Consider the following 14,619-nt stretch of genomic DNA (forward strand, 5'->3'; position numbering starts at 1 on the left):
AGAACAAGCATATTTTTTTTAAATGTTGAATAAATGAATAACACTATCTAACTCAAGAGGCTCTGGTGAAGATCAGTGAAATAATACATGGAAAAAGCATGCCCAACTCCAAGTAAGCACTACATAAACAGTAGTTTTTTCCCCAGAAACTTGACTGGAAACTTTTTACAGGACCTTTTCCAATAAATAACACTATTACTTTGAATGGAAATTCTGGCTGACACGGTGAGTCGGAAGCAAGATAGACAAACTTAAGTATCGGAAAGCAGAAATAGTAGGTTGCCACAATGTCAGACAGGTGATTAATAAGACAGACACATATGTGGGAAGGATGATATCTTCATTCTGAAGTCACCTTCTGCTTTTGCTAGGAAGCTTCATATAGATCTTCCACCTGACAGAATCTAATCCTGAAGCAGCCAAGTAGGTACACTTGGCTGGAAAGAAGAGTCAGGAAATAAAGACCATATCAAGTAAAACTGTTTTTATTTGCATACAGCATAACTGTCTAAGTAGAAAATCCTATGAGATCTACTTAATAATTTTTAGAACTAATAAGTACCAATACACATGATCACTATACAAAAATCAGTTGTATTTCTTTAAACTAGCAACAAACAACCAGAAATTAAAATTTTAAAAATCAATACCATTTTTTTTGGCCATGACCACAGCATGTAGAAGTTTCTGGGCCAGAGACATATCACAGCATTAACCAGAGCCACAGCAGTGACAATGTCAGGTCCTTAACCTGCTGAGCCATCAGGGAACTCCATCAATGCCATTTATAATAGCATCAAAAATAAGAAATACTTAGGAATAATAGATCTCACAAAAGATGTTTGAGAACTAAGGAAAAATAGAAATAGAAGACAAATCCAAAATAAGGGACATTTTACAAAATACCCAACTAATACTCCTCAAAACTGTCAAGGTTGTGGGAAAAAAAAGGAAAGAATGAGAAATGAACAGATGGGCAGTAACTAAGAAGACCTGATGACTACATGCAATGTCCTGGATCTTAGAACAGAAAAAGGAGATGAGTGGAACAATTGGAAAAAATCTGAATCAAATCTATAGTTTAGTTAGTAGTAATATACTAGTGTTAGTTTCTTAGTTTCAACAAATGTACCATGGTAATGTAAAATGTCAACATTAAGATAAACTTGGTAAGGAGTACAAGGTAAGTCTCTGTGTTACATCTATAACTTTTCTATATCTCTACATTTGTTCCAAAAATTAAAAGTTGGGGTTTTTTTCTGGCTGCACCCACGGCATGTGGAAGGTCCCAGACCACACCATTGACAATGCCAGATCCTTAACTTCTAGGCCACCAGGGAACTTCTAAAAGTTTATTTTGAAAGTATCACTAAAAACAGCAACAAAAAATAAATACATAGTGATAAGTCTGACAAAGACGTGAAAGCCTTGTAGCCTAAAACATTGATGAAAACTTCAAAACGCTGCTAAGAGAAACTGGAAAAACTAAATAAAAGGGGAGATATACAATGTTCATGTATTAGCAGATTCACTATTGTTAAAATGACAATTCTCCACAAAATGGCCCAAGGATTTGAAATAATCCCAGGTAAAACAACAACAACAACAAAATTATTAATAAATGGGCAAAGGACTCAAACAAATATTTCACCAAAGAAGATATACAAATGGCCAACAGGCATATGAAAAGATGCTCAACATTACTTAATAACTAGAGAAATGCAAATCAAAACCACAATGAGGTAGCACTTCCCACTCTTTAGGATGGCTATTATCACAAAAATAGTAAACAAGTGTTGGCAAGGATGTGGAGAAATTGGAACCCTTGTACACTGCTGGCAAGAATATAAAAATTGGTATAGCTGCTATGAAAAACAATATGTTGAAGAGATATCTGCCCTCTTATGTTCATAGCAGCATTAGGACACAGAAACAACATGTGTCCCTTGATGGATGAATGGGTAAAGAAGTTCTGGGACAGCCATACAATGGAATATCATTCAGCCTCCAAATGGAAGGAAATTCTGTGACATGTCATAGCATGGATTTACCTTCAGGACATTATGCTAAGTGAAATAAGCCTGCCATAAAAAAGACAAATGCTGTCTGGTTCTGCTTATATGAAGTACCTACAGTAGTCAAATTCATAGCAACAGAAAGAACAGTGGTTGTCAGGGACTAAGGGGAGGGGGAAATAGGATCTGTTTAGTATTTCAGTTTTGCAAGATAAAGTTCTGAAGTATGTTATATAGCAATGTGAATATACTTAATATTACTGAACTGTACAATTAAAAATGGTACATACTGTAAATTTTATGCTCTGTATATTTTACCACAATTCACTCAGAAGGGAGTAGAATGGGAGAAAAATACATGTAAATTACACACTTAAAAGAGAACTTGTATAAAGAGTTCTCAAAACACAATAAGAATATATTGTAAGGGAGTTCCTGTCGTGGCGCAGTGGTTAACGAATCCGACTAGGAACCATGAGGTTGCGGGTTCGGTCCCTGCCCTTGCTCAGTGGGTTAACGATCCGGCGTTGCCGTGAGCTGTGGTGTAGGTTGCAGACGCGGCTCGGATCCCGTGTTGCTGTGGCTCTGGCGTAGGCCGGTGGCTACAGCTCTGATTCAACCCCTAGCCTGGGAACCTCCATATGCCGCAGGAGCGGCCCAAGAAATAGCAAAAGACAAAAAAAAAAAAAAAAGACAAAAAAAAAAGAATATATTGTAAGAAACTAAAAAAGAAGAAATTGTCACACCTGTTAATAATTTAACAGATACGTTAAATTAAACAGACTGACCATACCAAGTGTTGGCAAGAATATGGAACAACTAGAATACTCATATATTGCTGGTAGATACGTAAAATTATACAAATACTTGTATTTCACACCTAGGTATTTGCCCAGAATAAGTGAAAGCATATGTACAAAGAACTGTGCCTGAAACTTCATAGCAGCTTTATTTATAATAGCCCCCAAATGGCAACAACCCATATGTCTGTTAATATGTGAATAGTTAAAGAAATTATGGAATACATCCATATAATGGAATGCCATTTAATAATAAAAACAATAATACATGTAACCACCTTAAAATAACAATGCTAAGTCAAAAATAACACACAAAAACACGAAATGCATGATTCCACTTATCACAAAATCCTAGAAAATGCAAATGAATCTATATTAACAGAAAGTGGTTCCATGGTCCCCTGACGACGGATGGGGAGAGAGAGGGACCACAAAGGAGCACAAGCAAAATTTGGGAGATGACAGATATGCTGATATCTTGACTATGATAATGGTTTCATGGCTACATACATGTTCAAAACATTAAATTATGTAATTTAAGCTTGTGCAGCTTATTATTTGTCAATTATACTGCAATAAATACCTGCCAAATCCTACCGAGGGACAATCAGCCTAACAGGCCTTCCTCTCTAGACCACAGGATTCTCGGGATCCTTCCAGGTCAAAATCTCTACAATTCAACTGGCAGATAAGGGATTACCTAAAGTACAGGTTGTCATACAATCTCTAAAGAGAGTGGAAATATGAAGAAATCATCAATAAAGATTTCATAATGTTCCTTTTAAAAAGTGAAGAATTATACAGAAGGGAAAAAATATTTAGAGAATATACATAATGTCTTGGATTATAACTTTCATTAGCAAAAAACTAATTTTGTAGATTTCTCTGGTGGATCAAAAAAACATCTTAACTGAGGCTATTCACTCCCATTAAAAACAGAACTTGATTACTAGAAATGATGTCAGATTTATCTCTAATGTTAAGCTGTTTAGAAGTAGAATAAATTATATGTATGGTTCAACAATAGTTAATTGTTCTTCCCAAAGACTGTAAGCTTGAGAGCAAAATTTCACATTTTACAGTCCCAATTCAGTGAAAGTAAGGACTGCTGTCTGTAATATCTAATTAAATACATAAAGAATAGAAAGACTTGAAATGAGAAACCCACACCAAAAACATGTTCTGTCAGTGAAAGGTGGGAGGAAAGATCCAGAAAGCAGTGTGGAAACAGTCCACGGTTGTACTGACAACCTTTTATTGCTCCCTTCATCCTATCTAGTTATGAATCTCAGCAGACAGAAATGTGGGGCATGGCTTGTAAGATTTTGAAATGCTCTGCTGCTAACTATTTCTGCCTAGCACACAGCTATACCAGAAAATCCTCAAAATGTTGGTTGAATTGAACAGAAAAGAAGCAAGTAGGTCTGTGAAAGCATTTGGTCAGGAGATCTAGATTCTAAGTCTGCCGTGACTAGATATTAAGGTATACGATATTGATTAAGTCACTTTATTTCCATTCCATCAGGAGCAAAACGAAAAGTTATTGTACACACATACATACAAACACACACACACACATTCTACTTGTCAGGTATAAAGGACAGAATATTTGCAGAAAGGAAGTGTTCTGTATTCAGGCTAACTTACCAATAATTCAATGCAACAAGCTTTTAATGAGCAATCTTTGTCTCCCAGAAATTGTCAGATGCTTGAAATTCAAGATTAGTTTGGTCACCACTTAAAATGGAGCATTAAAAACAAAGAAAAGACAAAACAGTTCCTCTCTTTGAAGAACTGACGTTACAACTGGTGAGACAACTAAGACACAAGGATGCAGAACTACAAAAGGCAATGAGTTTGGTACCATGAGTTAAGTCCAATGGTAACGGGAACACTGAGGAGACAAAACCACTGCAAAATCACCAGCTCAAGCTCGAGAAATCTGTCAAGTATATGGAAAATCATGAGGATTTTACAGAGAAAGCTCCACTGGGACAAACCAAGTCCAAGAGGGTGGGTTTTAAATGAGTCTAACCTAAGCTTCTCAACATTCTCAGTAATTATAATCAGTAACTACAGCAAATTACATCTCAAAGATAGCCTAGACCGATTTTAGTAGAATTAAATAACTGAAACAGTGAAAAATCTGAGATTAATTTGAAATGAATACAAATGGTATTTTGCATGATTCTTAAACTAACAGAAATCCTTCTTTCCTAAAACTATATTTCAATTGTATTTACTGATTTTGATATTTGCTTGCCCCAATAAATTTTAATGAAAAAAAATTTTTTGAACTCCCTCACACAAACAAAATGGAAAGTAGTGTTGTAAGTACGTACAGATTAAATATTAATATTTTAACCTCACCAGAACATTTCTGGCTTGTTCTCTACTTAAAGGAGAGCTTTTTTTTTTTAAGTGTGTGTGTGTGTGTGTGTCTGTGTGTGTATGTGTCTCTGTGAGAAACTTTAGGACAGTTTCTTCCAGACTTCCGATTGAGGTACTTACAGTGCTGATCGCAATCAACTCTGGCAAACACTACTTGATTTTCATTTGGATATTCTTCCTTAATGACATTGGAGGCTTCTTCAAATATTGGGTGCAACATCTGGCTAAAACGACACCTGTGCACAAGAAGGATACCAATTAAAACTGAAAAGCAGAAATAATAAAATTTTATTTCCATTGTTATCCATTCATATTTAGGATATGTAAAATAAACAGCTTTTGAAACAATCACATTGTTAATTCAGGAATCCTGATGTCATTCATTAGCGAGGAAAACAATTCTGAAATTGAGACTACTCTATTTCAAAGACTATGCAAATAATTTAAAGATGTTGAGCTTTTTCACTGAAAGAAAATGGCCAATATTATGATACACAAAGCTAAGGATCTCTCACAGAGACAATGAAACAAGTCTGAAATAAGCCCTCTAAGATATATTTAGCTTGGACTTGTAAACTACTGAGACTGAGGCATTTTCTATAAGAAAAATTAGCTTTCTCTAAATATATTTTTAGACTACAAAATCTTTAAAACAGGAATTTATTGTAAATATCATACTGATTCACCTGACAAATTCACTCAAATCTAATAGGCAAGTCAGCATACTAAATAAATAAGTTGTATGGAAATGATATACATGGGGTATACTGAACTGTTTCCTCTCAAAATTTACCTCTGGTTAAAATGGGCTTTTGTATCTATAAACTATTAAAAATACTAAGTTCAGGAGAAAAAAATTTAAATTCCTAAATGAGACATCACAGCCATGTTTCCTTTATAGTTTTTGTTTTTTGCTTTTACTTTTAAAAAGGGGCACAAACCCCACAATATTCCAGAAACATAATACTTCTAATTCTGACTGCTCCTTAATCAGGCCAACCACTTCAAAAATATATTCTGTGGCTCATTAAAGGGACCTGATAAAAAAGAGAAGAATCAGAATCAGCATACAAGCAGCTGGGCTGGAATGGTTATTCTCATATGAAAGAGGTATCGAATATTTGTTAATAACAACAAAAAACCCCAAACAAACTGTAATTGCTACTGTTACTTCCAGAGCTCCTTTCTACCAAGAAATTCATTTAAATGAAGCTGATGAACTCTTTAATCAGCATGGGATTAGGTCATACATATTAACTATAATTCAACAAAATATCATAAAGCCTATGAAAGGATAACAAACTTTATACTTTCTCCCTATTTCTTTTTGTATATAACTCTTCTAGCCCACTCACCTGACTTCCTAAGGAGATGTCCTAGAATATACCAAGGAGACACAATCTGTATCTTCAATCTCTTGCTTTCAAGTGGCTCTTTCATCTTTTAGCATTCTTAAATCTCTCCCATCTGGGATAGGTGGGTGGGGTCTGTGGACATCAGGGACCGTGTCTTACTTAACTACATATTCTAATAAGCATTTCAGTAGATGTCTGTTAAATGAATAAATCCATAGAATGCAGGAACTGGAGAGGCTAGGCCCATAGATTTGTGGGTTTTTATAGTCTGCTGAAGATAGGGTTCTAGAGGACTGGGGAGGCAAGGAGTAGGGATTGATTAATGGTTTCTTCAAGAGTTAGGATGTGTCTTAGTAAAGAATCAGTGGACAGGCAAGGTAAAAAAGATATTAAGAGCTCGTTTCTGGATTGTCCAGGTTTCTTCCCAGTAAGCATATAAGCACGGATTCATCTTTAAAACAGGATGTTTTAATACCAAAAGGTGAAAGGGGAAGATAAGATAAAAATTCAATTGCAATACTACTGTATCTTCATACATATGGAAAGCTACATTTATAAAAGTAACAAAACCAAAGCAAATAGATATATTGAAAGGGCCTAAAGGATCATTTGAATCCAATCTCCAAGCTAGTGTCTGAATCAACCCTTTACAAATCAACCAAATGAGTAAGTCTCTGCAGGGACAATTTAGGGGCACTTATTAGGATAACGTAGTAGGGAAAAAAATAAGCTTTGGAGTCAGAGATAACTGAGTTTAAACCCCTGTTCCACCACTTACTAGCCATATGACCTTTCTGAGCCTGAATTTCCTCAACCTAAAATGGAAATTATAATATCTACCTGCAAGGTAGTTCTGGGTATTAAATACAATGTATGTAAAGAGTCTGGCACAATAATAGCATCATTAAGTTCCTACTATGGCTACTGTCCTCTAAGGTATATTTTTAGGCAGCTCTAATAAAGAATTCTTCCTTAAACTGTGCCACAACCATAACGTCCAGAGGGAACTCAGAATCCAGCCTTTGAAACCACACAGTGTAAGTCTATCTCCTAAGCAAGTTACCTAAGTTTTGTCAGTTGAATAAAAGAGTATTAATTTATGAACAACTCCAGGTATTTTTTGGGCAATGTGTTTCTCAAATAATTGCAGTTAGTCCACATTTCCAATCGACTTTTGCAACAAGGTTGTTGGCATGTTCTCTTTCCTACAACACACAAAATCCCTCTGTCAAGATAACTGCATTCTAGTTTTAATTCTGCTGCAATCTAGTCAGGTGACCTTGGGAAAACATTTATTTCTCTGGATCTCAGTTTTTCTGTTTGTTTGTTTTTTTCTTTCTTTTTCAGCCACAACCATGCCATATGGAAGTTCCCGGCCAAGAATAGAATCTGAGCCACAGTTACAACTGATACCACAGCTGCAGCAATGCCAAACCTTAACCCACTGAGCCGCAGTAGGAACTCTTCAATTTTATTTTTAAAGTGGATTGAACTAGATAATCTTTGACCAAATTTTGTGGCTAATGTTACACATGGGTAATCCTAATTTACCTTGGAAAATGCTATCTTTCATAGTATCATTTTATAAATGGTATTTTCTCTGTATATCTTCAACATTTTGCAGAAATTTTTCAAATACAGACACCATACATCATTTGTCCAGTAAATATTTATTATGTACTTATCTGCAAGTATTGTGCAAAGTGCTTGGGGGGATTCATGTTGAAAAAAGATATGATAACTTCTCACAAAGCTAATAATATAATAGGGAGCCGCCAACTAAACCATAGTATACAAGTATTATGACTGGGTAAGTATGGGGTGTTATGAGAAGATATAAAAAGGATTCCTAATCTGAGTTGAGAGTAGGGGAGTCAGGATATTGATGTAGAAAGGTGACCTGGAGAAAGTGGTATCTAACCTAAGACTTAAAAGATGATTCAGACTTACTGAGGTAAACAGTGAGTAAAAGAGGAGAAATCGTATTCAGACAGAGAAAAAACCATGACTAAAGGTTTAGTGATGAAAGAGTATAGAATATTAAAGAAACTGAAAGACATTCGGTATAACTGGAACAGCAAGTGATATAGCTGTAGAGATAGAAAGGAACCAGCTTGTGAGAGGCCTCCTAGGCCAAGGTAAAGGACCAACTAAAGGTAATGAAAAACCAGCTAAGGGTTTCAAGATAAGAAATAAACTAATGCAATTTGCACTTTAGGATACACTATTCTGGCTTACTTTCTAGAAAACAGAATGGAAATACACTGGCCTAGAAGCACAAGCAATAAACCAGGAACTGTCCTATTTTAGACCACAGTACTGCAATTTACCTGAATTGCAGTACTGTGTTCTGAAGTAGGACAGTGGCAACTAGTAGGTAGTAAGCCTAAAAGGGTCATATAAGAAACAGATTGTCTAGGAATAAGGATTATGTGAATGTTTCTAACTTCTCTCCAGCTGAGGCTCCCTTCTTCCTATCCCCATGCCACATTCTTTAATATCTGCCTTGTTCTAGATGCTGGGAATACTAAGACATCATCTCTGCCCCAAAAATTTGTTTGTTAGGACACAAAGATGAAAGACAAAACAGTGGAGTAAGAAAAGAATGTGGTACATAGGGAACCATATGAACATACAAGATAGAAGCCAATTCAGACAGAGAAGGGAGTAAAGGCTTCCTACAAGTAGTAGTAGATGGTATATGTTAAAAAACGTCAACATTATTTTTCCTTCTAAATGTGTCACACCCACACCCTCAACTCTATAAACACTGCCCTACTTCCTTAGGAAAAACAGAGAACTGCAATATGTACTCGAGTGTGTGTGTGTGTGTGTGTGTGTGTGTGTGTGTGTGTGTGAATGAGAGATCTGAGTTTTTTACATTACCTGCTTTTATTCTAAAATGTGTGATAAAGGAATCGGGTATATATTTTCTCTCTTAAAACAAATGCTCACCAAATTAAGCTGCTTCATTTGTGAATGAACCTTAACTGATTCGTGCATGGAATACCGTCTCATAAAAGAGGCTTCCCCACTCCTTTCTAGCAAAGAAAATTCACCTTTAGAAAGTAAAACAAACAAAAAAACCTAAATGATGCACCACCCCCAAATAATAATATATTTACTCACCAATCAGCATAAAAATTTACTAAAGCAACATCAGCATTGTCTGAAATTGAAAAACAAAACCAAACAATCTAAGTTACTTGTGTCTACATAATTATGACATAATTAAAGATATGTTTTTCATCATTATCTTTTTCCATTGTTAAAGGCCCACTAAAAATGCACAATAAACAAGTTACCTCTCACTCAGAAACCCATAAATAGAGTCATGGGTGGCATATATAATTTGTGGGAGTTCCTATTCCTTTTCTCTATATCCTCCATCTTAATACCTCCACTGAATGCATATTAAAAAAAAATGGAGAGTCAAACCCAGATCAGGCAATTAAGCTACTAAATAGCCTGCTTTCGTAAAATGTGAAGTGGAGTGATCTGGATTTTAATAATCCATTTTTTAACCTTCCATGTTCATGAATAATTGAGAATTAGCCCTACAAATAAAATCCTATTTCAGAGAATAAACTTGAATAACTAAGCTATTTCTAAATCTCAGATGCCAACGAGTTCAACAAGTAATCTACAACAGTGTTGCATTAGATACACCTTTTCTGGTTCCTACCTGTTTAATAGTTATTTTGTTGCAAAAAATAACTCAGTATCATTTGCATATCCAGATATAAAGATGAGAAAGGTGTATCTGTTCTTTAGTTTAAACCTAATACAGAGAAAGAAACTCCTTAAATACTCAGTACTCACCAAAAAAGAAAAGAAAACCCACAAAGATATTTTAGAATTTGAAAGATGAAAGGAGTGAAGATGACATTTGAGTTTCAATTCTCTTTTTCCTTTTTTACCCTCAAAGCACTTTTTACCTACTTACTATTCATGCTACAGTACTGTGGTTCACAAACTAATCTCTGGGATCAGAAGTACCAGCATCACACCAGAACTTAGAGAAATGCAAATTCTTAGGCAGAGTCTAGCAATTTCTATCAGAAACTGGGGGAGGATGGGGATGGGGGGATGGGGGCACAGGTCCAGAAGTACTGGAATTAAAAGTCCTCCATGGGATGCTGAGACAGCCTAAAGTTTATAGCACCATTTCTCTAAAGAAATCCCATAATGTGCAAATAGGCTTTTTAGCATTTAAAACCAGTTCCAAGAACATAAAACAATATATAATAGTCAGTGAATACTTCCTTTATGTCCTATTATTTTTAGTTTTGTTTAAACCAGTGGGTGAAATAAGTGCTTAAAAAAAAAAGAAATGATTTACCCATACTACATTTTCTTAAATTTCCTACGATGTGATTTTTCTATCAACCATATCTTCACCTTCCCTCTACTACTTTTAAAAACAAGAAATGTTTTCCCCCAAGTTAAGTGTATCTAAAATCACAGTGTCAGCAAACAAACACAACAATTACTGAACTAAACTGAACCACTGACAATAAAAGAGTAGGTGATTTAGCTAAAAGCTAAAAATGACAAAAAAAATGTAGGGTGTGGTTCTAAGGTCATTAACATTTAATACTGCACAATGGAAACTACTGGCCCCTAAGCAACAAAATATTCTATGAATTAAGAGTGGTATTTATAACCTGGCAGAGAAATAAAACAAGTTAACTTGTAACACAGGAAAGTAAACTTACACATTTAAAAAAAAAAATTACTAAAAATTAAAATCAAAAATGCTTTGTTAATTCTGTATACCATAGAATGCTGGCTCCTCAACTGTTCCATAATTGAGATTTTATTTTACTTTTGTATATAAACTAACTCTTCACAGAGAAAAAAATATACTTAAAAAATATCAAGATACTTACTTAAAATGTCATCTATATTCTCTGTATCAAGACTTGTTATTTCAGGTGTTACAGGAGTAAAAACCCAAGTTACCTGGAAATTTAAAAAATGGAAAATTAATAAATGTTTCCAAAAAGGCAAACAATGCTGAGAGTCTAAAAAGAAAAAGAAAATTTATAAATTAAGTTCGTTCCATAATTACAAAATTATCGATTAATTGGTTTTAATCTTTATTATCCATTCTAACCCTTTGCAAGATCAATTAAAGTAAAGGTACAACTTACCAAGTCTGGAAAGTGGTCTGAAAGATCTCCTACACTACTAAACACTTAAAAGAGATATCTTTCAAACAATTTTAAAAGTTGAAAATGTATTTACTCTTGGAGTTCCTGTCATGGCTCAGGGGAAATGAATCTGACTAGCTTCCCTGAGGTTCGATCCTGGCCTAGCTCAGTGGGTTAATGATCCGGTGTTGCTGTGAACTGCGGTGTAGGTCTCAGACAAGGCTTAGATCTGCTGTTGCTGTGGCTGTGATGTAGGTCTGCCGCTACTACTTTGATTCAACCCCCAGCCTGGGAATATGCTACAGGTGTGGCCCTAAAATGACAAAAAGAAAGAAAAAAAAAGAAAATGTACTCACTCTTTTAGATTAACATTCATCAACACCTTTTCTCTAGTGCCACAGGAAAAATTCTGCCAGACTATTAACAGTGCTGAAAGTATATAAAACCAACGCTAAGCTTACTGATTCTATTCCACCATGTCTCTAAGACAGAACAATATAATGAAAAGAATTCAAGAAAGAGGAGTTCCCATTGTGGCTCAGGGGTTAACAAAACCGACTAGCATCTATGAGGACGTGGGTTCAATCCCCGGCCTCACTCAGTGGGTTAAGGATCCAGCGTTGCTCTGAGCTGTGATGTAGGTGGAAGACATGGCTTGGATCCTGCGCTGCTGTCGCTCTGGCGTAGGGGGGCGGCTCCAGCTCTGATTGGAGCCCTAGCCTGGGAGCCTCCATGTGCTGGGGTGCAGCCCTAAAAAGACTAAAAAGAATTCAAGAAAGACTTCTCAAATTGTTTGTTTTTGTTTTTGTTTTTTGTATTTTCTAGGGCCGAATTCATGGCATATGGAGGTTCCCAGGCTACGGGTCGAATCCGAGCTGTAGCCAACTGGCTACGCCAGAGCCACAGCAACACAGGATCTGAGCTGCGTCTGCGACTTGCACCACAGCTCACGGCAACGCTGGATACTTAACCCACTGAGCAAGGCCCAGGATCGAACCCGAAACCTCATGGTTCCTAGTTGGATTCGTTAATCGCTGAGCCACGACGGGAACTCTAACTTCTCAAATTGTGAACCAAAAGCTCTTCTTGCCTATTCTTCACTTACAGGTGATAACAGTGTGTTAGGTGAAAGGCTATTAAAAAGAGATTAAGAATGCTTTGAGTTGACTCTAACATGTCTAAAACACAAAATTCAAGTTTATAAAAGAAATTTTCAGCTTGCCATATGCAAAACAAGAAAAGACACAATTTTAAACTAAACTACCAACTGTTTACTTATTTTTAAAAGTAATACCTAGTATATTTTATTTTTAGGTTTCGCCTTTAATACATTGTGTTTTGATGCCTGGACAGTTTTTTTGTTCAATCCAGTTTGTGTATGGAAATCCATTCACTGAACCACTGCTTTTTATTAGGTGACAACATTAGGCCCTACTCAAGGTAGTGACGATACCCCTCTGTTCACCCATTTCATGGACACTTTTGATGCTATAACAGTTACAACTCAAAATTGTGTAACTCACCGCCAATTAAATTTCTGAATAGTATAGAGACATGCCAAAGCTGGTAGGTAAATAAGCCCAGCTAATTATTTGGAATAGTTCTATAAATTCATTCTTTTCTTAAAGAAAAAAAGCTTAGGAATGGTAAGTCTTATTTTCAAGTTACCCTAATAGTGTAGCCAATAGCTGACATCATTTCTGTTAGTAACCAGTAACTTACACTCTTCCAAAAGTAGGCTAGGAGTTCCCATCATGGCTCAGCAGAAATGAATCTGATGAGCATCCATGAGGACGCAGGTTTGATCCTGGGCCTTGTTCAGCGGGTTAAGGATCCAGCATTGCTGTGAGCTATGGTGTAGGTCACAGACGCAGCTCGGATCTCGAGCTGCTGTGGTGTAGGCCAGCAGCTACAGGCTCCAATTCAACCCCTAGCCTGGGAATTCCAATATGCTGCAGGTATGGCCCTAAGAAGCCAAAAAAATAAAATAAATAATAATAATGTAAGCTAGATAATTTAAAATCCTTGTATGCTTTACTTAGGTAACAAATTTAATTATTTTCAACAACTCAAATATCAATTGGAGAGATCAGGCTTCCCTCACTAGTCAGGATTTACTATCCATATTTCAATTAACAGATCCTTCCCACATCAGTGTATGACCAGCTCTAGATAGCTATGTAACCTGCTAAAAGATAAACTGAAGCGTATTAAAATGTTTAAGTGTTTATTTGAGCAGAAATCAATTTGAATCACACAGCATCCAATCTGGCAGTCAGAAGGCAGCACCGAGGAGCTGTACAAAATGAAAAATTTTTACAGGCTGAGGGGAGCAGGAACAAGGAAGTTATACTAGGCAAAAAAGTGGGTTGTTATTGAAAAGTTAATTTCCTTTAGAGGATGTCAGGGGTCTGACAGATGACCTAACAAGGGGTGATCAGATCATCCTGACTGACTGGTTTAGATTCCATTTCTGGAAGAGCCAAAACTGTAATTAAGTTAAGCCTCAACTTGGTGAAATGGGGTTTAGCATAAGCACCTCCATTTTGGGCCTACTACCTTGTTTTTAACAATTATATTGATACAGCAAGATTTTGGAGAGGATTGTGTGTTGAAGAAAAATTCAAGACAATGACATGAAAGTGTTATCATAAAGCAGTGAAGTTGGTCATTATCAAAGACAAGTCACTGAATAACGTGACAGTCATTTACAGTGTCTGCTAGGTACCAAGGGCACAAATGCATAAGGCAGGGCATGTTCCATTTCAAGGAGCTCTCAAACTAGTGGTGGTGTTAAGGAGGGGAGGAAAAAAATGTGATAAATACGGATAAGATCATGGTCTTCTGCTGTATAATCCAAGGAAGCCCCTTTCTGCAGAGTTAGTTATTGCCTATCAAAATG

At 36.0% G+C, this 14,619-nt stretch overlaps 1 protein-coding gene across 1 annotated transcript in view; it reads right to left on the reverse strand.

Annotated features, from left to right (window-relative positions):
* Positions 1-14,619, reverse strand: part of ERP44 (endoplasmic reticulum protein 44) — a 108,632-nt gene that overhangs the window by 56,118 nt on the left and 37,895 nt on the right. The window contains 3 exon segments of the mRNA NM_001137629.1: positions 5,327-5,442; positions 9,691-9,730; positions 11,454-11,526. Coding sequence (NP_001131101.1) covers positions 5,327-5,442; positions 9,691-9,730; positions 11,454-11,526 — 229 coding nt within the window.

The sequence above is a fragment of the Sus scrofa genome, chromosome 1, assembly GCF_000003025.6.
Source record: "Sus scrofa isolate TJ Tabasco breed Duroc chromosome 1, Sscrofa11.1, whole genome shotgun sequence".
Classification (NCBI taxonomy): Eukaryota; Metazoa; Chordata; class Mammalia; order Artiodactyla; family Suidae; genus Sus; species Sus scrofa.